Below are 24,252 nucleotides of genomic sequence, written 5' to 3' on the forward strand. Positions count from 1 at the left end.
GCGACTTATGTCCCGTGCATGGGTAAAATGGCATCCCCGCACTCACAAAGCCCGGGGAAAATGGTCCTAGAGGTCGTGGGGGCACCTCTGCTAGTACAGGGGTGCCCTCACACACAGGTACTCTGCACCCTGCCTTCACGGCTGGAAGGCCTGCAACAGGGGTGACTTATAAGTGACCTGGTGCAGTGTAAATGGCAGTGAAAGGGTGCATGCACCGTTTCACGCAGGCTGCAATGGCAGTCCTGTAGAAGCCTTTGCATGGGCTCCCTGACACTGACAAACAGGTCAAAAGTGGGGGTAACAATGCTAGTAAGAGGACACTTTCCTACAACACCGGTTCAGGGACCCTTTCCCTGCTTTCCTACAACACCGGTTCCGGGACCCCCATTTCGTGCTCTGGCGTGGAACTGGACAATGGACAGGGGAGTGACCACTACCCTGTCCATCACCACTCCAGGGGTGGTGCTCATAGCTCCTCCAGAGGGTCCCTGGGTTCTGCCATCTTGTTTCCAAGGTTGGCAGGGAACCCTGGGAGCATCTGAGTCATCAGGATGGGCAGGTGACATCAGAGCCCCCTCCTGATAGGTAATTACCTGTTTAGGTGACCAATCCCCCTTTCAGGGCTATTTAGGGTTCCTCTCTTGGGTGAGTTCTCAGATTTGGCTTGCAAGATTCCAGCAGGATTCCTCTGCAACCCCCACTTTGACTTCTGGCCACTGGAACTGCGACTGGACCCTCCAGGACCTGACAACGCTGCTGTAACGGATAAGACTCTCCTGCTACTTTGTTTCCGTGTCTCCTGCCAGCTTTGCAACATTTCCCCGGCTGTGCATCCTCAGAACACTGCCACTTTTTAGCATCTGCAAGACGAAGAAGGAATCTCACTTGGAGCAAATTCCTTTGCAGCCCCAGGCACCTACAGCAAGGGACGACTGGCTGCGTGGATCTCCCCTCATCTTGAGCTGCATGGATCCTGCATCACAGATGGTGGTCCGGAGCATTCCTCTTAGTCCTCTCTGGCAGCTGTCCAACTTACCCCCGTGCACCACGTCTCTTGCAGCTGCCAAGGCTTGTTTGCATCTCCTCCAGGGGATCTTCAGGTGACGTGTAGCTCAAGCCCCCAGCACTCCTTCCTGCAAAGTACAGCCTTCTGCGTGGTTTCCGGAGGCGTGGGATTCTCTTTTGTAGTGCTGCGTGGGCTTCTCCTGCAACTCCTGTGTCCCCATCCTGTGGGACTCCTGCGGGTGCTCCCTTTGCTCCTCTGGACTATCGCCAATGCTGAGGGTCCCCCGTGACTCCCTCTCCTGGGTTGAGTCCTCCTGGGCCTTGATGGTCCCTGGCAGCACTGCTTTTCCACTAACCCCGAGTTTGCCTTTGCCAAGACTTGTTGGTGGAATTCCTGCACTGACACCCATCTGCAATCTTCACTCCAGCGTAGGACATCATCTGCATCCATCAGTAACTCTACTCCGGCTGCAGTGCTGACCTGTTCTTCATCACCGTCGACCAACTCCTTCAAGTACAGCAGGGTGGGTAGTTTCTCCTACTCCTCCTGGACTCCTCTGTGACTTCTGGACTTGGTCCCCTCTCTCCACAGGTCTTCTTTCTTCAGTAATCCAACGCTGGTTTTCTTGTCTGGGTGTCTTACTCTTCTTCTTTTCCTTCTTTTGGGTGGTTTGGAGAAAATCCAGTGATTTACTCATGCATTCCTGTTCGCTTGGGGGTAATGTGTTACTTACCTTTGTGGTTTTCTGTTACTCCTCTTACACATTCTACTTACCTAGGTTGGGCTCCTGTGTTTAAATGCCATTTTTTTAGTGCATGGTTTGTGCTCCCCCTAGGGCCACTATTGGTTATTGCTATTTGCACTGTTTTCTAACCTTGTCTATGCCTATTTCCGATTACTAGTGTGTACATTTAGGGCCTGATTCTAACTTTGGAGGACGGTGTTAAACCGTCCCAAAAGTGGCGGATATACCACCTACCGTATTACGAGTTCCATAGGATATAATGGACTCGTAATACGGTAGGTGGTATATCCGCCACTTTTGGGACGGTTTAACACCGTCCTCCAAAGTTAGAATCAGGCCCTTAGTGTATTACCTCCTATTAGAGCATTGCCCTTCTAGTATGTTGTGGTGATTTGTTCCACAAATAAAGTACATTTATTTTTGTACAACTAAGTGTTTTCTTTCATGTGTGTTAGTGTTGTGAGACTACAGTGGTATTGCATGAGCTTTGCATGTCTCCTAGATAAGCCTTGGCTGCTCATCCACAGCTACCTCTAGAGAGCCTGGCTTCTAGACACTGCCTACACTTCAGTAAGAGGGGAGACCTGCTATAAGGTATAAGTACCTTGGGTACCCACCGCACATCAGGCCCGCTTCCTCTGTCTTTCAAAGCCGGAGAGACATGAAAGATGATAGTCCCACAGCACAGACCATGGGAGTTCACACTTAGATGTCAGCCACAGTGATATGTGCATCCTAAGGTTTATGATTATTTTATCAGCCCCAACCTCCTTCCTGAGATGTGTCCAGGGTGAGTCAGTCTCTCTCTCTCTGTCTCTCTCTCTCTGTCTCTCTCTCCCTCTCTCTCTCTCTCTCTCTCTCTCATGTAGCAATACAGAAATCTGTGTCGGGGAATTCCTCATGTCTTCACCATGCAGGCCTGAGTTTTCCAAAATGGAGCCCAATGTCCTCCATGTAATGTACCATTGCAGGCACACTTGCACTCAGTCTACAGACACCACACACACACTGTACAGTACTGTTAAATCCATGTATTGTGCCAACCCAGGCACACACATTCTGTCTGTGGGCACAGTAGTGTAGCCTTTCTGTGCTACATGCGGCACTGCTAGCTCACATATTCTCCATATGCACACTTCACCCTTCATGTATTCTTCTTCTCACAAGCACACATACACCCAGCACATGCTTTCACTGTAAACACACTGAACAGCACTACAGCTCTCATGTACCGTATTCCTCTCCTGTTGCATACACCTAATATACTGACTCACCATGTATGCTCTGCACAACATTGCTGTATCCCTGTAATGTACGCTTCCCAGGCACACATTCATCCAGCGCAGAGTCCCCACTTGTGTTGCGTAGCACTTTATTTCAACCTGATGTAGGCAAAGAATGAGATAAGCTCACAGCAGCAGAGCTTTGAAAAGGTGAGTGGCCTCACTCCAGTGACAAAAAGGACCTGACACTCCTTACTGATCAATACACAGTATGCTGTCACCACCGCACACTTGCTTCGTAACTTGTGGTGAAGGCACTAGCCTTCCACCACTATGAGTGTAACACTTTGAGCAGCCCTCCAGGTTGACGAAGACCGCAATCTGTGAGATAAACTTATGTCATGGTGCATGCATGATCTGTATTTGACTGTGACAACAAAAATCAGCATTAGGGAAACAGACAAAAAGTACAGTTGGGCACTCAGAGTAGGGGTATACATCCATTACCATGCAGAGTACTTTTTCATACTGACAGTGTGCCAACATGTTTCTGCTCTATGTAAGCCATATAAATGGTCTGGGGCATTCTTCCGCGCAATAGAGGGGTCCATTAATACATTAATGTGTGTAAATAAATTACATCAAAAGGAATGTTCTACCTTCTCTGGTGTCAACTGTCAACCTAGAATATATATATATATGTGCTCATTGTCTTCCTCATATAGTAGCAATCTGGCAGTCATACACTTATGTATTAGCACACGTGATAAGGTGGCACTGCAAACAACACAAACATACAACATGCACACCTGGTGACAAAACGTGGCATTTAAATGTATTCCCTTGAAATATTCTGAAAGATTATTATAGGAGTCATTCTTTGCTTCATGGTCTAGAGAAGGTTGGCCACTCTTGCAGTCGCACTTTTCATTTACATAGAACGTCATGTGATTACGTGTGACAGTCACAGTGATAGCAATATTAGATCTCTGATTTCAAAGTAAAGTTTTAGTACTCCTATTATTATTTGTCAGTATTATGAAAAGCTCAGTTGTAATCTATAGTAATACTAACTATTCTCTGCTAATTCAAGGTCGTCTCTACTCTTTGTTCTTAGGCTCTGGTACCGCATCTGTATTTAGAGCTTTTGTTCCTGAGCATACTGAGGGGCACCTCCCCGTCCTCGATACTGAGAGACTTTTGTCCCTTCGTTAAAAAAATCCGAAATATCAGGGCCCCGTTACTCATGTCGTTGAAGAGATGCGTCAACTATTTGCCTACATTACACCTTCTGTTAGTCGAATTTGTGTAATCCAATGTGGGCGCTATTCCCTTTTTGTTGGTCGGCCACTATGTGGAGGATGACAGTACTTTTGTTTGTAGGCGACTATGCCTATCCTACAACAAGTCGCAACTGTTGTCCCAACCTTACCGGCTCACTAGCACCACCTCACCAGAAATACAATAGTAAAAGGTTATTTCTGGCAGCCTTTACGCATGGACTCGAAAATAAGACATCTCGGGGAGTGTTGTGGTTAAACAGAGATTACCCCTTTCTAATAGATATATCATGTCTCATACAAACACAGGCAATGACACAGATGCAGTAAGGTTTCAATAGTTTTTATCTAACACAACTGCAGTTTGCGATATGTTGCATGGGCTGCAATGATGAGGATAATGAATAATGCAAGAAACAGAACTGTGAAGACTAGAGTCATTATTACAAAGACCCCCACCATCTTGCAATGCATGTAAAGGACATACGAGATGTAATATGCCCTAATACCCTAATGTGAGCGGCCTAACCTCCTATCTAAAGGAGAACTGGGTTTGCTAAACCTAATCTGCCAATGCCATGTCCATGAGAGGAGCCCCCAACCCTCGTTACCTTGGAATGAGATCTCTATCTCAGACTCCGCAGGGACACGAAGACTGGGTCAGCGTCAAGACGACGTGCAGCATCGGTATCAGCGATGGTGGTGATGCCCTCTGGTCGGAATCCCTCTGATTATCTGTCTAAAGTGCGATGGATTTATACAGATCTACCAGGACCCCTGACGTAAGTGTTCCCAAACAATAGATAACAGACATGCTTGAGATGGCAATTAATATAAACAATCCCTCAAAAGTATAGAGAGGGAAAATCCCTAAGTGTGAACACCTACTGTTTGTTTATCTTTGTTGCTTGATTTTGATGCCTTAGCGCGGTGGCACTGATAATGCAAAGCATAACAAGTGGCCTAACTATAAACAAGGCAGCCATCTTAGAAGAGTTAAATAATTAAATGGGCTAAGACAGAGCAAGCTAAGTAGGTTGAAAGTCACTAGGTGACGGGGGCACGAGAGTGCAAGCCAGAGGCTAAGCAACTCATGTTATCCCATTAAAACAGTGTAGGATTCACTACAGATGCATATTTTCACATCCCCATCCTCCCTGCCCACAGGCATTACGTCCGGTTCAAGGTGGGCCACGTGCACTTTCCGTTTACTGTGCTCCCGTTCGGTCTCACTAGTGCCCCTCGGATTTTCACCAAAGTGATGGTGGTGGTAAAAGCTCATGTGCGTAGGTTAGGGATATCAGTCTTCCCCGACCTTGACGACTGGCTGTTGAGGGCTTCTATGCCCCAGGCTCTCGTCAACCACTTTCAGACTATGGTGAACCTCCTGCATTAGCTGGGGTTCACTATAAATGTGCCGAAGTCGCACCTGGTTCCCTTTCAGACACTCCCTTTTATCGGAGCCACTCTGGACACAGTGCATATGCAGGCTTATCCTCCCGCGTGGCGAGTCCAGGATATTGAGGTTATGATACCGATGTTTCGGCCTCTATGCTGGATTTCGGTGAGACAGACTCTGAGGCTGTTGGGATTCATGGCCTCCTGCATCCTGTTAGTCAAGCAGGCCAGATGGCATATCAGGGCTCTGCAGTGGGACCTGAAGTTCCAGTGGGCGCAGCATCAGGGGAATCTTACCGACAATGATTCAGATCTCTGAGGGAACTGCAAAAGCCCTGCAATGGTGGTTGGTGAACTGTGATTGGGTCAGAGGCAGACTCCTCTACCTTCCCCAGCCAGATCTCACAGAAGTGGCAGGTGTGTCACTTCTGGGATTGGGCGGCAATCTGGGAGAGGCAGAGATGAGAGGCCTCCAGTTTCCGGTGGAATCAGGACTCCATATCAATTTACTGGAGCTCCAGTCGATCCGACTGGCATTGAAAACATTTATTCCTGTTGTAAAAGGGACGATAATGCAGGTGTTCACAGGCAACACTACAGCTATGTGGTACTGCAACAAGCAAGGTGGTCTGTTGGCCTCTGCAGAGAACGCACAATGTCAGCAGGATTGCGCGTTGGAATTTAAAGGCGGCAGTCCCTCTGTGATGGTTTTCGTTGCGAGTGGCATTTAGGCCTCCTGTACCCCTTTCCACTCATACCACTTCTGCCCAGATTTCTCAAGAAGGTCAAGAGCAACGGGGCCCAAGTAATCCTAGAGGCTCCTGATTGGGCAAGGAGAGTTTGGTACCCGAGCTTCTGAAAATGAGCTTCAATTCTCCGATCAGGTTGCCTCTTCAGGAGGATCTTGTGTCGCAGCACCAGGGTAAGGTTCTCCACCCAAACCTGTCAACTCTGCATCTACATGCATAGAGATTGAGTGGCGACAGTTGATGGCTTTTGACCTTCCTTCCAAAGTCCTGTAAAGTTATTTTGGCAGCCAGGCGTCCCTCCTCTGAAAAGGTATACACCTGCCGTTGGAAACGCTTTGTATATTATTGTACAGAAAGGTCTATTTATCCTTTTACTGCTTCTCTTTCTGATATCCTTCTCTTTATACTACCCCTTGCCCAGCAGGGTTCTGCCTTGGGTACTCTCAAAGGCTATCTTTCTGACTTATCAACATTTCTTTGGCTACCTGATCAGCCTTCACTTTTCAAATCTCCCATTGTACATAGATTCCTCAATGGGCTTGTACATATGTTTTCCCCTACTTCCTTTGTTATGCCCCAATTGGACTTGAATCTGTTCCTCACATTCCATATGTGTGCTCCTTTTGAGCCCTTACATAACTGTCCCTTCCAGCTGCTTACCATCAAAATAGCCTTCTTAGTGGCAATAACATCTGCCAGGAGGGTGAGTGAGATGCAGGCACTTTCATCCAAGCCTCCATGTCTCACTATGTTCCCATACAAGGTGGTTCTCCGAACCCGTGCCTCTTTCCTCCCTAAGATGGTGACGCCACTCCATCTGGGTCAGAATATCACCCTGCCCACATTCTTTACTCCACCGCATCCCTCTAAAGAAGAGGAGCGACTCCAACGGCTGGACCCAAAAAGAGCGTTGTCGTTCTACCTTGACCGCACAAAAGAGTTTCAGGTGGGTGACCAACTCTTTGTGAGGTACATGGGAGCGAAGAACGGTCAGCCAATGCAGAAGCAAACCATTTCATGCTGGGGTGTTCTCTGCATCAAATTCTGACACGCATTGGCCAGGAAGCAGCCTCCTGAGGGCCTGAGGGCTAATTCTACCAGTTAGCTGCAGATTCCTTACACCACCCATGCCTCCCCGTTCTACGGCTATGTCTAGTAGGGTTAGGGCTTATCCCCTAAATCAGAAGGGTATTGCCTATGTGTCTCTTCCAAGATCCCATTTGGACTCTGAGTGGGTTAGAATCACTGTAGATAAATTCTGTTTTGAAATTATGCAAATACAGACTGGCTAGACTTGGAGGACATGAACTATCCATGGGTTTGCCTTGTGTTTGTAAGCAGTTGCCCTTGTATTCTAAGAAGCTTCGTGCCAACACCGGATGTACAAATTCAGGGAGAGTAACATATTCACAACTTTTTGATGTTAGTAATTTCTCAAAGAACTTCCATGATGGACTCATGAGTAATGTTCGGATATAATGACTGTATGTCTAGAGCATCTGAAGTTCTTTCTGTGGGTTAAAACCTATGTCTTGGTGAGTTTTAATACATCTGTCGTATCCTTTAAGTATGAGAGCATGACTCCTATCAATGGTCTCAAAAAGAAGTAACAAAATTGTGATAACTGTTGAGGCTATAGCGGATGCTGTTGGACAACCAGGTGGAAGGTGATTGTTCCTCTGGACCTTAGGGAGTTTGTAGAAGTATGTCGGCTGGGGGGTCTTTTTGTATTTGAAAATCAGCTTCCAAGCCATATTTTGTATTAGAAAATCAGCTTCTAAAGCACATTTTTTGTAGGACTTCTGGCTTATGTAACAATGAAAAAGAAAAAGGATGAAAATGTAGTTCTCTTATGGTAAAATGCTTCCCTCGTAGGGGATCTTCATTGATAGTCATAAGCACTGAATAGTCCCACCCACACGAGGGGACCCCAGAGGATTTCTTCACAATCTCTTCTTAAGTGTTACGTTCGCCTTTCTTCAGAAAGGCCTGCAGAGTCAATTAAGAGAGAAAATTATTATATAACCTATAGGAGTAAGTTACAATGGCCCAATTCTTCAAAAAGGGGCCAGAAGAATTATATATGTATATATTGTCATGATGTTTTGCTAAAACAGATTAAATGCCTTTTTACAAATCCTATTTTGAAGAAGTAGAGAGATGAAGTGAAGCAGGACAGTGTAGCCCCATAAGTTTTTAGCATATGAGTTAAAATAAGAGACTGTGCCTTAAGTAGCCAGAGACCACCAGTATCCCATCATGCTCAACAGGTGACAATTGCGTCAGTTCTGTTCTTTCCGTCTCTTGCTGACAGAATCCTGGAGCATTGAGCTCGGCCTTTTTAGGCTTTTCCTCATCAAACTTTTCCAGTACAATTTGGTGTCCATAACTTCTCACGACGGATTTCATCTCTAACTGCCTTTTTCTGTTTTTTTCTGAGAGAAAAGTGAGGTATTTTGTCAAATAAAATGCCTTCCTTAATTGACAAGTTCCCAGCCTGTGGGAGAAAGGAGGACAAAACAGACCCTCATGAAGTCTGCATCATCCGTCTTCGAGAATCTCACATTCCTGAATCATGTCATCACTGCAGGAACGTTTTGCAACAGACTTTAGAAGAAAGAGAGACTATTTGCCTCCGTGGGACTGAAGAGCGATGGCGGCAACAACAACAGGCTGAGAGAAAAGGGGAAGGTCAGTCTTCCACTAGGGCTCTTCCATCAACCTCTGACAGATGTGGGAGGTACAAAAAGAGGGTTTCTGTACAGAAAGGGCATCGGCCCCGGTCACGGTTGAGAGGGTCGATGTTGAGGCAAGATACAGCTCCTACCTGTTTTCCGTCACGAGCTTGGTCGAGAAAGCAACGACGGTCGACATCGAGGCAATACCACTTGTTGCTGAGGACGCCAACACCGTTGACACACAGGCTTCTGTCGACTTTGAGGAGTGTCCCAACGTCAGAAAGGAGTGCATCGACATTGAGGTGTCTGCAAAGGTCGAAGTCAAGGAGCAGATCAACGTCGAGGCACCGCAGACCGTCAGAGTAGTTTAGTGTCGAGGAGGCACGAGGAAGAAGAGGAGAAAAATATATTTATCTCAAGATTTTCAATATTCACCTTCTCCCTTTGTGGTGTCATCTTCGTCTTTGTCTCCTCCTCCTACGCCTTCTTCTCCTCTGCCAGCTCTGTCACTGCCACAACCACTGATGTTGCCTCCTGCACCACCACAACCGACATCAACTCCTCCGCCACCACCATCACCAAAAACGCCACTTTCTATGGCACCAGTTACACCCATGGAGACTCCAATTCTAAGGAACGGGTAGTGTTCCTGAACATGCCACAGCTCTCGCCAACACTGATGCCATCAAAGTTCCAGGCGCTCATCTACATCTTTGCGCCTTTCCCAACGGCGTCATAGGTCTTGTGCTTCAGATCACGGTCTAGCTCTTACACAAGAGCTCATCATAGATCTAGCGATACTTCCTCCATGTCAACAAGAGGATTTTCTCCAACATTATCAGACTTGCCAAACTCCTTATGTCTCCCCTGTGGATGACATTACAACCTTTCAAGAGATACTGGTACGAGAGGTGGCCAAACTTAATATACAGATGTTGGTACCAACATCATCCACATCTGATATATTTGAGACATTACACTAACGGACAAGACCACTACTGCTGCTAGTCCCTGGCCTCATAGAACCAGCCATGGAGCTGTTTTTAGCAAGGCATCAGTTAAGCCTGCTCCGTCAAAGTCTTCAAAAGAAAAACCAGCAGCCGGATCAAGATCCTCTGTGCCGATCCTCCTACACACTCTGTGGTTATTTTAGCAGCTAAAAAACACCACTCCACTTCTCTGTCTTCATCTGTTCCTCCTGATAAGGAAAGCAAGAAGCCGGACTCGGCAGACCGCAAAGTCTGCAACACTGATGCAACATCCATGAAGGCAGCCAGTGCTACTGCTCTCTAGGGCAGATATGCCAGATCTGTCTGGGGCTCCATCCCACATTTCTCTGAACATCTTCCCAGAGACAAGAGTGCAGCAGATACTTCCATTTTAGCTGCACATGAATACTGTCATGGAGAGGCCTTAAGGAGACATGCGTGGTTCTGTTTAACATCACTCAAACTGGAGTTTCAGCAATGGATCCAGAACCTTCCATTCTCAGGTTCCACTCTCTTTGGAAGTCACACCAATGATGAAATGGTGCAAATGACAACAGAACTGGAAACCCCTAAAGCTGTGGATCTGGGGAAGCCAAAAGAGCAGAGAAAATCTTTCATACCCCACCAATGTAGTTTGAACCCTCAGACGGTTCAAACTTCTCATTGGTACTCAGGTCTATCTCAGCAACAACCCCAAAGACCTTATCAACAGCCTCAAAAGCAATCGAGAGGACGCTCTAACCAACAGCTTGCTCAAGGGGGTACATAGACAACAACATCTTTTCTTCCCCCTCTTCTGTTACCCACTTTGGTAGGGGGAAACATTTCTTATTTTCTGGCATAGTGGCAAAAATTCACGACTCCTAGGGTCTGAATACTGTGCAAAATGGTATTGTCTCGGATTCACCAGCCCACCTCCATTATTACCTCCGAAACCGTCCAATTGCCACCTCCCATTGCTACGGTCTGGGGTCAACATCCTCTTACAGAAGAAGGCGGTGGAAGCCATTCCCCACAAACAAAGGGGAACAGGAGCTTACTCCAGGTACTTCCTGGTAAAAAAGAAAGACAAGAACAAATTCAGACCATACTCGGCCCCAAAGTAGCCAACAAGTGGATTTTTTTAGAAAAGTTCTGATTGCTGGGATTACATCAGATTTATCCCCAATTACACGAGGAAGATAGGCTTTGCTCTATCGATCTTCAAGATACATACTTTCATATGGCAATTGCCGGAAAGCATTGGAAGTTCTTGAGGTTCATTGTGGAGCAGGACCATTACCAATACACAGTACTTCTATTTAGCCTAAAGTCAGCACCCAGAACATTCTCAAAGTGCACAGCAGTAGTGGCGTCCCATCTCGGGAAGCACCAAATCTTCGTCTGCACATATCTAGACGATTGGCTCATACAGGTGTCAACTTCTCAAGAAGCCCAACATCATTTCAACTAAAACTGCGATCTCCTTTAACAATTGGGGCTTCACGTAAACCACAACAAGTCCACTGCCACTCCCGTTCAGACTTTTTACATTACTTGGGAGCCTCCATCGACACCATGCATGCAAAAGTGTCTCCTTCAGAGGAGAGACTCATATAGATCCTTCAGAAGTGTCACTCTCTCATGAAAGTATCTCATTCAACAGTGAGGGCAGTGTCCTCACTTCTCGGTTTGATGGCCTCCTGCATTTTCCTCACTCCAAATGCTCGACTCCTCGTGCAGCTTCTCCAAGAAAGCCTTGAGGACCACTGGGACCCACTAACGGGCAACTGGGAGGACAAGATCAAACTGTCCCTTCACCCCAAACCGTTCCTGAAATAGTGGTGCTCTCCAGCCAGTCTCCTACAAGGGATGCTGTTCCACCACCAGGTGCCTTCTCAAACCATAGTGGCAGATACATCACTACTGCGATGGGGGAGCTCACATGGATCACCTACAGATTCAGGGCACATGGTCCCAGAGAGATGACCTATCACATCAGTCTCCTTGAGCTCTGTGCAGTTTACCTAGCACTCAAGGCCTTTCACCCGTCATTCATGACCCAGACCCTACTTGTTCAGACAGACAATATACCCACCATGTACTACCTCAACAAGCAGGGGGTAATGAGGTCCAGGCCCTTGACATGTGAGCTCCAGGTCATTTGGAAGTGACTGTTAGCCAGGAATCTCAACATCACAGCAACTCACCTCGGAGATGGCCAAAATGCTCAAGCAGATGCTTTCAGCAGATCTCTGGAAGAAAATCACAAATGGGTCTTGCACAACATCATACAAATCGTACTCCAACCACTGACTTGTTTGCCACCGCAGAAAACAAAAAATGCTGCAACTTCACCTCGAGGTACTTCCAGCTAAGGACACTGTAGAATGCCCTTTGGATCGACTGGTCCGGCAAATTTCTTTACGCCTTTCCACCATTTCCCCTGATAGTGGCAATCCTCATCAAGCTGTCCCACTCGAAAGCCAAGATGAGCCTCACAGCTCCAGAGTGGCCATGTCAATGGTGGTTCATGGACCTGCTTCACTGGTCAGAGCTTACACATCTCAAGCTGCCATGCAGACTGGATCTTCTAATGAAATTTGGAGGCCAAATGGTTCACTCTAATCTCTCTCCCCTTGAATTTGGCTGCCTGTCTCCTGAGCTAGTACAATATGAACATTTAAACCTGCCATAAGACTGCATGGAGAACCTCAAGAAGGCTAAGCGGCCTTCCACCCATTCCGCATATGCTTTCAAGTGGAAGAGATTTTGCAAGTGTTCCTCCAAGTACGTTGACCATACAACTTGCCAAGAAGGTGTCATTCTTCCATACTTGCTACACTTGGCTAAATCTGGCTTGTAATTCTCTTCCATAAAGGCTCACGTAGCAGCCCTAACTCATTACAGAAAATGTCCTTCTCAAACCTCTTTTTTTTATAGTCTGTGTAATAAAGGATTTTCTAGAAGTGTTGAAGAGGGTTTCCCCTCCCATTAGGCGTCCTTCACCTCCTTGGGAGCTTAACATAGACCTTTCATGACTTATGCAGGGACCTTTTGAACCAATTCCCAAGGTTTCCCTGCAGCATCTTTCTTGGAAAAAGTTTTTCCTGGTAGCTATAACATCAAGTTGCAGGGTTAGCAAGATCCAAGCACTATGAACTCATGATCCAAACAGTCTTCCACTCTAACAAAGTGGTCATGAGGACTCACCCGAAATTTCATACCAAGGTTATTTTGGATTTCCATGTCAACCAAGCTATCTCATTGCCAATATCTTTCAGAATCCCTCTACTCTAGCTGAGAGGACTCTACATTCCCTACATATGAGGAGAATTTTGAAAGTCTACCTTGATAAGACACATGATATCAAACCAACTGTTAATCAACTATGGGCCAGTCAATACAGGGTTTGCCACATCTAAAAAGTCAATTTCCCAATGGATATTTTCCTGTATCCTATTATGCTATCAAAAAGCTAACAGACACTGACAGGTAAGCCAAAATATCAATTAACTAGAACTAAAGCGGCTACTGCAGCGTTAATGAGGAATATCCCCATAGCTGATATTTGCAATGCAGCTACTTGGAGATCTGTTCACGCATTCACCAAGCACTACTGCCTGGTCTCAGATGCTAGAGCAGATGCTGAAGTAGGACAGGCCTCACTGAGAAATGTGTTTGCTCAAATTGGAGTATCTTGTTTCACTGTCTTCTTCACCACTTTTAGCAGGAATGGGCTTGCTACTGTATTCAGTGCTTATGACTGTCAATAGAGATCCCCCCCTACGAGAGAAGGAACAGGTTTTTACTTGTATCTCCAGTTCTCCTGTAGGGGGAATCTTCTTTAAAGTCATAAGCAACCTTCCCTCCTCCGTGGTAGAGTGGTCAGAGGTTCACATATCCCAGATATATATTCCACCATTGCCTCAAAAAAAACTGAATCAACTGTCACCTACTGAGCATGATGAGATACCTGTGGTCTTTGGCCCCTTAAAGGCACAGTCTTATCTTAACTCATATACTGACAGCCTATGGGGAGGCTACACTTTCCTCCTTTACTTCATCTCTCTACTCCTTCAAAAAGATTTGTGAAAGGCATTTATGCTGTTTTGCCACAACATCATGACATTATATACATATACATTTCTCCTTCCCTTTTTTGACTCTAAGATGAAGAATTGGGCCATTGTAGTTTACAACTATAAGCTGCAAAATCTTAAGAAGAGATATTGTGAAGAAATGCTCTGGGGTCCCCTTACTTGGGTGGGACTAGTAGGAAGTTGGCTCTGTATATGCTATCACAAAGTGAGAAATAGTGTGCACAGAGTCCAAGGGGTTCCCCTTAGAGGTTGATAGTGGCAAAATTAGATAATACTAATGCTCTATTTTGTGGTAGTGTGGTCGAGCTGTAGGCTTATCAGAGGGTAGTGTTAAGCATTTGTTGTACACACACATGCAATAAATGGGAACACACACTCAAAGACTTAACTCCAGGCAAATAGTTTTTATAGAGAAAAATATTATTTTCTTAATTTATTTTAGAATCTCAAAATTCAGAATTCAAATAAGTACATAAGTTGTAAGGTACTTGGCATAGGTAAATATGGAACTTTGAATTAAAACAGTAATGTGCACAGTTTTGGCAAAAATGTCTATAAGCTATTTTAAAAGTGGGCACAGTGCAAAAATCAAAAGTTCCTGGGGGAGGTAAGTACAAGTTAGTTTATCAGGTAAGTAGAGCACTTACAAGTTCAGTCTCCGGGGCATAGGCAGCCCACCGTTGGGGGTTCAAGTTAACCCCAAACACCCAGCACCAGCAACACAGGGCCGGTCAGGTGCAGAGGTCAAAGTAGGGCCCAAATAACATAGGCGCCTATGGAGACTAGGGGTGCTCCGGTTCCAGTCTGCTAGCAGGTAAGTACCTGCGTCCTCGGGGAGCAGGTTTTTTTTCTTTTTTTTAGAGCACTGGAGGGGTCATAAACATGCAGACAAATTACACCCTCAGCGGCACAGGGGCTGCCGGGTGCAGTGTGTGAAGTAGGTGTTGGGTTTTAGGTTGAAATCAATGGCGAGACCCGGGGGTCCTCTGGCGATAGAGGCAGGGCACAGGGGGGCTTCTCGGGCCATCCACTGACTTGGCAACGATTAGGGCCGCCTGCTGGTCACTCCTGCACCAGTAGTTGGTTTCTCTCGGGCCTGGGGGCTGCGGGTGCAGTGCTTCTTCCAGGCGTCGGGTTCTTTGTTACTGGGCAGTCGTGGTCAGGGGGAACCTCTGGATTCTCTCTGCAGGCGTCGCTGTGGGGGTGCAGGGAGGCTGTCTCAGGGTGCCCATGTCGTTGGAGTCACCTGAGGGTCCTCTCTGCAGTGTTGGGTCTTCTGGACACGAGCCGGGGGCGTCAGGTGTAGTGTGTTGGGGACTCACGCTTCCGGAGTGAGGCTGTAGTCCCTTGAAAGTTGGTTTCTTCTTTGTTGCTTGGACAGAGCCGCTGTCCACTGGAGTTTCTTGGTCCTTTTGGGTGCAGGGCAGTTCTCTGAATCAGCAGAGTTCGCTAGTCCTGCTGGATGCGTCACTGTTGCAGGTTCTTTGAGTCTGGACACAGGCCGGTAAGGCTGGGGCCAAGTCAGTTGTCATCTCTGTGGTCTCTGCGGGGCTTTCAGGTCAGCAGTCCTTCTTCTTGTTTCAGGCGGTCAGGAATCTGTTTTCCTGGGTTCAGGGTCACCCCTAAATACTCAATTTAGGGGTGTGTTTAGGGCAGGAGGGCCGTAGCCAGTGGCTACTGTCCCTGAGGGTGACTACACCCTCCTTGTGCCTCCTCCCTGTGGGGAGGGTGGCACATCCCTAATCCTATTAAGGGAAATCCTCCAAAGCAAGATGGAGGATTTTCTAAGGCAGGGGTCACCTCAGCTCAGGACACCTTGTGGGCTGTCCTGGCTCTAGGGGCTATCCTGGCTCTGGAGTGACTCCTCCTTGTTTTTCTCATTATCTCCTCCGGACTTGCTGCAAAAAGTGGGGGCTGTATCTGGGGGGGTGGGCATCTCCACTAGCTGGAGTGCCCTGGGACGCTGTAACACCAGGCTTGAGCCTTTGAGGCTCACCGCCTGGTGTTACAGTTCCTGCATGGGAGGTGTGCAGGCTTTGTTCCTGGCCAGAGAGTGCACAAAGGCACTCACCCCATGTGGCCAGAAACCCGTCTGGATGTGGCAGGCTGGCAGAAACTGGTCGTTTGGCTGGTATACTGGTATGCAGGGGGCATCTTTAAGATGCCCCCTGTGTGCATTTCTCAATAAATCCCACACTGGCATCTGTGTGGATTTATTTTGCTGAGAAGTCTGGTACCAAACTTCCCAGTAATCCGTGTAGCCATTATGGAACTGTGGAGTTTGTGTTTGACAAACTCCCAGACCATATACTCTTTATGGCTACCCTGAACTTAGTGTCTAAGAATTGCCTTGGACACTGTAAGGACATAGTACTCATGCAACTATTCCCTCACCTGTGGAATAGTGCACCCTGCCTTAGGGCTGTAGAGCCTGCTAGAGGGGCGACTTACCTATGTCACAGGCAGTGGGTTGTGGGCATGGCACCCCGAGGGGAGTGCCCTGCCGACTTAGTCTTTTTCTCACAACCAGCACACACAAGCTGTGAGGCAGTGTGCATGTGTTAGGTGAGGGGTTCCCAGGGTGGCATAAAACATGCTGCAGCCCTTAGAGACCTTCCCTGGCTACAGGGCCCTTGGTATCAGGGGTACCATTTACAGAGGACTTATCTGTGTGCCAGGGCTGTGCCAATTGTGGAGACAAAGGTACAGTTTAGGGAAAGAACACTTGTGCTGGGGCCTGGTTAGTGGAGTCCCAGCACACTTTCAATCATAACTAGCATAAAAAATTGCTAAAATTTAGGGGATAACCATGCAAACAATGGCATTTTCCTACAAGACTATTCAGTGCTTATGACTTAAAATGATATTCCTGTACGAGAGAACTGGAATTACGGGTAAGAAACTGTTCTTTCTTCTAGTAAGGTAGAAGAAAATGCAATGTATTTGTTCAGTGAAACCTTGTAGTGAAGGTACAGTATGCATTGTGAAGTTTCTGAATTGCTCTAGAGCAGAGGATGAACCCACGCAAAAGCTACTTGTTTTTGAGTTATTTGAATAATGCAGAACATTATCTCACTTGAAGTTTTTTGCAATTGCTTGTCTGTAAAAAAAACAAAAGAGAACCTTTGTTATTTATTACATTTCATTTTTGTTTTTTTCAGGATAGACTTTGCTTGCCTCATCATATTTTGGAAGAACGGGGACTCGTGAAAGTTGGATTGACAGTTCAGGCACTTCTAGAACTACCTACTTCTAAAGCATCTCATCTCTCATCTGTATAGCAAAGCATACGGTTCTAGAAAAATACACATTACTGACTCTCCAGTTTGAATCCGTTTATTTCCAAAGCATCTGCATTTTTCCGAGAGCACTTCCACCATTTCCAAATGTCTTTGTCCAGACCTTTAAGTCATGACTGTTTTCTTTTGGGATTCATACACAACTAGAAGGCCGACAAAATAACACCTGCTTGTATTTTCATTTTATGACTTTGTTGGGAAAAAAACTGGACCGAGAATTCCAGACACAAAGCACCAGGGAAACCAATCTTTTGGCTCTTTCTTTCTTTACATAGGACGTGTTTACAACTTGTTATTTTCAAACTCCAAGTGCCAATAGAAAGGCTTTTAATTTTTGACAGTTTAGCAAACAATTAGGTTACATGAAATCGTTTTATAAAGTATTTATTTAACATCTTTGTAAGTGGTTACATTTACCGTTTAATGCGTCTCGTTTTTTAAGTGACAGTTTTTAGAGTTGCAGTATTTCATTATTTATTGCTTTTTTATTTAAAATCGTCTGAATTATTTGAGTGTGGTTCTCTACATGACACTCTAAGGAAAACATTTTTATATTTTTTATATCTCGGTTTTTAATCATATTAGAGTGGTGCCAAATATTGTTTTGTTTTAGATGATTTACATGTGAAGTGCCTGTGTAATTGACATTCTTAAGAATTTTTCCTCAGTTTCTTTGTATGACAAGAAATACATTACAGTGAGTATTTTATGAGTATTTTCACAGGTTTTATAAGGTCAGTATTGTGCAAGGCCTAGAATATGCCTCACATTTTTATTGTTGTTTATGTTTACGTTAACTTGTTGCACAAATTTTTATTGGCTACAGAAATTGTTTGGTGCTAACACCCGTTTAGAAAATGAGAGATGTATGCTACTTAAAGCAAAATTTCTAATATTTTGTGTTAGTGTTAGCATTTTAATTTGATATTAAATATATATTTTTTCACAAAAGGGCAAAATATAGTGTAAAATTCCATAGGTAACATTTATGACAAAGTGGGATGGGATTCTGACAGACGTTTTTATAAAACTGCCAAAATCTCAGGTAAATATTTTGTCTTTTTCGGATTTTGTATTGATTATCTTACGTGCATCGCCTGAACTAAAACATCAGGTGGAGTCAAGTCATTCAAAATGTTATAGATCGCAAACCGGCCACCTTTGATTTGATCATTGAAGCGTTTTTTTCATTAGTTAATGGATGCCTCAAACATCAGACAAAATCCTAGTCATGAGACGATTCTTAAACCTTAACTGGCTTTACCAGATGTTAGCGTGGTGCACATACTTCTCATATAGCTCTTAACATGTCAGATTAGTGTCACATGTTAATAAGGTGAACTGACCAAATGCTTAAAAAATCTATCTTCTATTAATGCTTTCTTATTTTGTTTCCAACCACAACAAAATCTTTTCTACCACAGAGTTTCCAGTTACTAGAAGAGCAGCCTCATGTATTCGTGATTAGCGGGGTCACGGAGATTGGAAATGGGTACCCAGCTGATGATGGAAAACTGTGAATGAGTGTGATGTATTTGGGCCGCTATAACAGTGCGATCTCTGTGGAGGCCTTTGTTTGACCCCACAGGCCCTTTCTGATGGGCAGTGAGAGAACGTCTGGCCTGTGGATGTGTAATTTAGGAGACCCGAGGTACAAAAAACAAAAAGCCTTGTTTTAAACTGTAGTTCTGTCCATCTTGATTATCCCTTTTCCACCTTTTTCCCGCTTTCTACACCAGTCATATTCTCCCTGGCACGTTCCTAGCTAATATGGACCTCGAGCAGACAAACAATGGCTTGATTTTTAACAATTTAGGGTAATTACGCTTTTAACCCTGGCATGACATCAGAATCACTTAATTACCGGGGTGGCTCGAAATAAACAAAACTAAGGCTGTTGCCTTCCTCTGGGCAAATGCCGTCAGCTCAGATAGAACATTTTATTCTTCCATATTAAATATTTTTGAAGGAAGGTACCTTTGGGGAAAAAAAAGGTAGTCATGTTAGATTGTGATATTACAGTTTAGCTAGAACGGTATGGGCTTATGGTCCATTAAAAGGAACAAACAACCCCTGTGATAGATTGTGTTCCCACTGAGGATTTATTGTATTTAAAATATCCGCCCCAGTTGCTGGGGCCCTGGAAATCTTTTACACACTTTGACTGGGTGGATGGCCTCACTCAGGGTGCAGTGTCAGAGTCGGATACCCCTCCTCCTTCTGACAGACTGGGGATGCATCCGCAGGAACATGAGTAGTTTTAGTTGGAACGCCACATCATTTTAGAAGTGGAATAAGGTTAGTTCTGATGGTGTTTCCTCTTTAGTCGCATGGCAAGCAGTTTTTGGTGTTATCTGTCAACTCCAATGTAATGCAAAATATCAGTCAGTGTGGATAAAGTAGTGCAGGGAAGCATTCATGCTGAGGTCGATTATGTGGAATGAGAAGCTATTGTCAAGCAAGTATTACCAGCAGTCTTCGTTCATCAAACAAACAAAGCCTTCACCCAGATGTTATCAGAAAACCTTGCAAGGTGTGGTGTATCAAATAGTGAATTTTTTGCAGCTCACCAGAATGGTCTGTGTTCTGCCTTTACAGGTTTAAGAGGAGAGGTGCTCCCCCGTAAATAGTCCTGATTTATATTCTCCCAGCTGTACCTTTTTCTAAGTCTTCACATGGCTTTGAAGTGAATCAGAACGCTCATGTGTCAGTGATCCTAGTGGCTCCTTGATAGTTTAATCTGTTACAGGAGATTGTCTGTTGCACCCAGTTTAGCTTCTAGTTAAACCTTAACTACTGGAAAAATTGAGGTTATTTGGCCCTGAGTATCTGATGAGCTGCTCAGTGTGATGATGGGTGTCAGACATAAGGGGGTCTATAAATATGGTTCATGTTCTTGAGAAGGAAGCTGAGACAACCTAATCCACATACAGTTTCTTTCTCTGAAGTACAGGATTTGTTTTGTTTTTGCATCTTGCTGTGACATGTTTGGTTATTTTGATTGCTTTTTACTGCCTTGGTATTTGAATGGATTGATGAACTGGGTTCCTCCTGCACCTTACATTATTGGTGAGTGTATCTTGAATTCGATTTTGGCTCAAGTAATAGGTCGATTGTTTAAGTCTTAACACACATCTAAAGTTGGTGGCTTTCCCTTAAAACCGTTTCTCTAGTTGTAGTGCCATGGTTTATTGACATGCAATGTATTTTTCACAGACAGAAAGATTCACAGGGAAGTTGCCCTTCCTTACTACAGTGGTTATGCAAAATCATTTAAATTAATCTGTGCAGTTGTCAGGCTTTATTTCAGCTGCGCATCCATCTGAGCCAATGGCATGTCAAAGGGTGCACCACTTTGTGTAGCGACCGCCTGTGGTGTATCTTTGAGGTCCCACCTTGTTCCTGGGATGCTTCAAAAATAGATAATCTGCAGGTGCAACATAGTCTTCATGAGAACCAACTGGGCCATATAGCCTTCTCATTAAAAGGAATCTGACGCTATACCGTCGGTATATCACCCAGCGTGTTGTCAGAGCAGTGGTGATCAACTTGGAAGGGTTTATGTATCTATGGGAAAATCCAAGAGCTCATGTAGAAAGAGTCCTTTTAACATACTGGATATATTTGCATCAGTTCTCTTGATTTAAGAAATAGTTTATCCATATTCGTATCCTAAAGTTTAGTAACAACGTGATATATTGGCTTTCCACTAAAATTAAGAATACGAAGTTGTGTCTTTGTAAATCTTTTATTTAGGAGTTTATTAATAGCTCAAGACTCATTTAACTTGATATTTTCTTAACGTGAGGGCAACATTCCAGACAAGCAAACATTTCTACCAAATGCACATGCTATGCGTTTCTAGTGTTGTAACCTTTTAACTGTTAGGTTTACTGCTTGATGCACCAAGTTTAACTTTAGACTTGGCTTTTCCCCCGGCCGCTCTTTGTGTTTGAATCTTACCCTTGACACAGAGCTCTAGGAAGTGTAGTGAAGTATCTAAAAAGCATGTTTTCTTAATTTCTTGTCAGACTGTCTTGTAAAGTAATGTAGACAGGATGGCATCTATATTTAAAATACGTACGCTAGACCACCTTGGTATCTCGATAAAGTGAAGATTTTTTTTTTATAAGACGAGTAACCATGAATTTCAAAGCTGATTTATCGGGTCAGTAGTGCTTTAGTTTAAAAAAATGTTTTTCATAAAATAGGATTGCATAAAACAGATAAAATATAAAAAAAAAAAAAAAAGAAATTGTAAAAATGTTTTAGTCCCAGATACTTATTACAGTCATAAAAACCATTACCTGCAAATATACATAACCCAGGTACCCAAATATAAAATGTGTCCTTAAGCTGTGAATTTTGAACCACTATTACTATGGGCCTGATTTATATCTTGGATGAGGGGAATACTCTGTCACAAACGTGACGGATTTCCCGTTCACCTTATTACGATCCCATGACATCATATGATGATCGTAATAAGGTGGATGGGATATCTGTCATGTTTGTTTGTGATGGAGTATTCCATCCACCAAAATCAAAATCAGGTCCTATGTCTTTTTCCAGCTTATTCCTTCTCCACCACGTATGGGCTGTAAGGAGACCCCTTAAATGGAGTGGAAGACCCTTTTCACATTTATTGGATAGAAAAAAGTACCTGTGATGTTGAAAATTCAAGTTTACTGAATTTTGCACGACGGTCGTCATATGATTTACTACAACATAAGGACTTTTGGCTTTCAGTATAGAAATTCCATCACAGGTATGTTCTTAGTCCAACTCTAACCTTCGGAGTTTATCAGAAATCGGTCATAAGTTGATATGTTATGTGTTGATTATTCCTTTATCATAACAACAAATCATTTGATTACAATATTCCAAGACCACAGTAGAATCATTTACCTTACATCTCGGTGTTAGCATCAATCATCTTGAACGTCTTCACTAATTAAGTTTAGAGAATCATGAAGAACTCTGAGTGAAAAGGGGCTGCGTATTTTTCCTTTAAAATAAATGAGCCTTAGTGCGGAATAGTGGACTTTCTGTCAGAAGTTCATGCAATCTTAGCCATGGAGTCGAGGGAATCCCATGTCTCAAGTCACCTTTCCTGTGTTTTGGGCACTTGAGTGCCATTCTTCTCTCTTCAATGTGATATTAATCCTAGCTAGACTACTTTATTGATGTACTGTGCATACCATAGAGGAGATGATTGTTTGTAAGGGCTTTGCAAATCTCTAACCTAACCTGGCTATCTCATTCTGAATCTTTAGGAATCAAAAGGACTTGACAGAGCTTGCTACCATAGAGCAGAGCGGGCTAGCGACTTTTGCATCTTTAATTGAGTTAGGTCTATTTTGCCTTGAACAGCCTAGAACAGCAGGCTAACAAATTGGTTCATCTATATGGTGTGTTTAGGTAAAGGATAAACCCCATTTAAAGCACAGTGGCAGTGCAAAAAGTTGATCAGATCTTAGCGTGGCAGTATCTCTCATAATAAAATTGTTTATTTGCATTTTCTTGACCATGCAGCATCTTGTACTTCTCTTTGAATTAATCTTTGTCCCTCCAGTGGCAGAAATACGTCATGGCTAGAGGGTTGGGCTTGTAGAAAGCTCGAGTTACAGGCAGTATGCTATTTGCTCTGCTGATGCTGGTGATTCTTATGTATGATTGGGTATCTATAGCCGAGGATGATTGTATTTCGCTTTTGCAGTGACGGCTAAGTCTGTCTTTTAAAGGTCCCCGAATTCCCTGTCTGATGTCTGGTTTTGCACTCAAAAGTTATGTTTTCATTTGTTTCATCTGTATTGTAAATCTGTTACATAATCACCTTCTCAGCTCAGAAATGACATACCTTTGATTTCCATCCCTGTCCAATTCTGAAATTTGAAACTATGCTCTCTGGAATGATCTCACTGGAGCACTACTGTTCGTTCCGTTGTCCATAGGTTAAAGTCTGTTCATCTGCACCATTTTTACTGTGTGGCTTATTTCACCACCCTAATACCATTAGCAAGCTGTTAAACTTGCCTGTTGCACAGTGGTGAGGCGTATAGTTACTCATAGCTCGAGAGAAATACTATTTCTCTAGCAAGAGCTCACTGGATACCACGCTACTGTTGAGCAAATAAGCCTATGGTTTCGACATAATCAGCAAATCAGTTTTACATATGATTTTCCAATAATTATCCTAACACATTTCTGACAGACTACACCACATTTGCCAATCTTGATGATTAAACAATGTTTTCGCTAATGTTACTTATTCCCCTTAAATGTTTTATTCATGCCCACCGTTACTAATTATATGCTTATACTTTTTTTTTTCTTACGTCACATTTGTACATTTGGGTTTCAAATATACATCTTTGGATTCTGATGTAGGTAAGCCCTAGAGAGAGTGGTTCACCACACAGTACCCTCTTTTCAGGCTTACGTTTCCCATGCTTTTCCTTGTGGCACTACTGTTTAAACATTATTTTATCTCCTTGCTAGACAGCTTTGCTGTTGTCTGTCTGACTTGGAGTTTGCTCATCGAACTGCCTCCCCTTCTGCCTGTGCTATCGAATACATATTTCTCGTTTTTCTGGCAGACATTCTTTAATTTACTGAAAGTATTGTTGTTGAACTATTTATTACCTGTTGCTTAAGGATGATAATGGATTTCGTCTTCTTTGCGTTATTAATGTCTATTGTATAAATATTTACACAAATATCGTTTCCCTTTATTTTTGTCCAGTTCTAACCTAATTCATTCAAATGCACTTCTCCTTCCAGGGTCCCCTTGTTTTTTTCCT

General features: G+C 44.1%; 1 protein-coding gene across 2 annotated transcripts in view; it reads left to right on the forward strand.

Annotated features, from left to right (window-relative positions):
- Positions 1 to 21,674, forward strand: part of LRCH2 (leucine rich repeats and calponin homology domain containing 2) — a 743,639-nt gene extending 721,965 nt beyond the window's left edge. Inside the window, exon 21 of one of the 2 annotated variants that reach the window (XM_069212552.1) lies at positions 17,312 to 21,668. In XM_069212552.1, coding sequence (XP_069068653.1) covers positions 17,312 to 17,431 — 120 coding nt within the window. In that variant the 3' untranslated portion in view covers positions 17,432 to 21,668. Of the gene's footprint in view, positions 1 to 17,311 lie in introns of both variants that reach the window. The other variant, XM_069212554.1, reaches the window with a different exon arrangement.
- Positions 21,675 to 24,252: the final 2,578 nt, after the last annotated feature.

The sequence above is a fragment of the Pleurodeles waltl genome, chromosome 2_1, assembly GCF_031143425.1.
Source record: "Pleurodeles waltl isolate 20211129_DDA chromosome 2_1, aPleWal1.hap1.20221129, whole genome shotgun sequence".
Lineage (NCBI taxonomy): Eukaryota > Metazoa > Chordata > Amphibia > Caudata > Salamandridae > Pleurodeles > Pleurodeles waltl.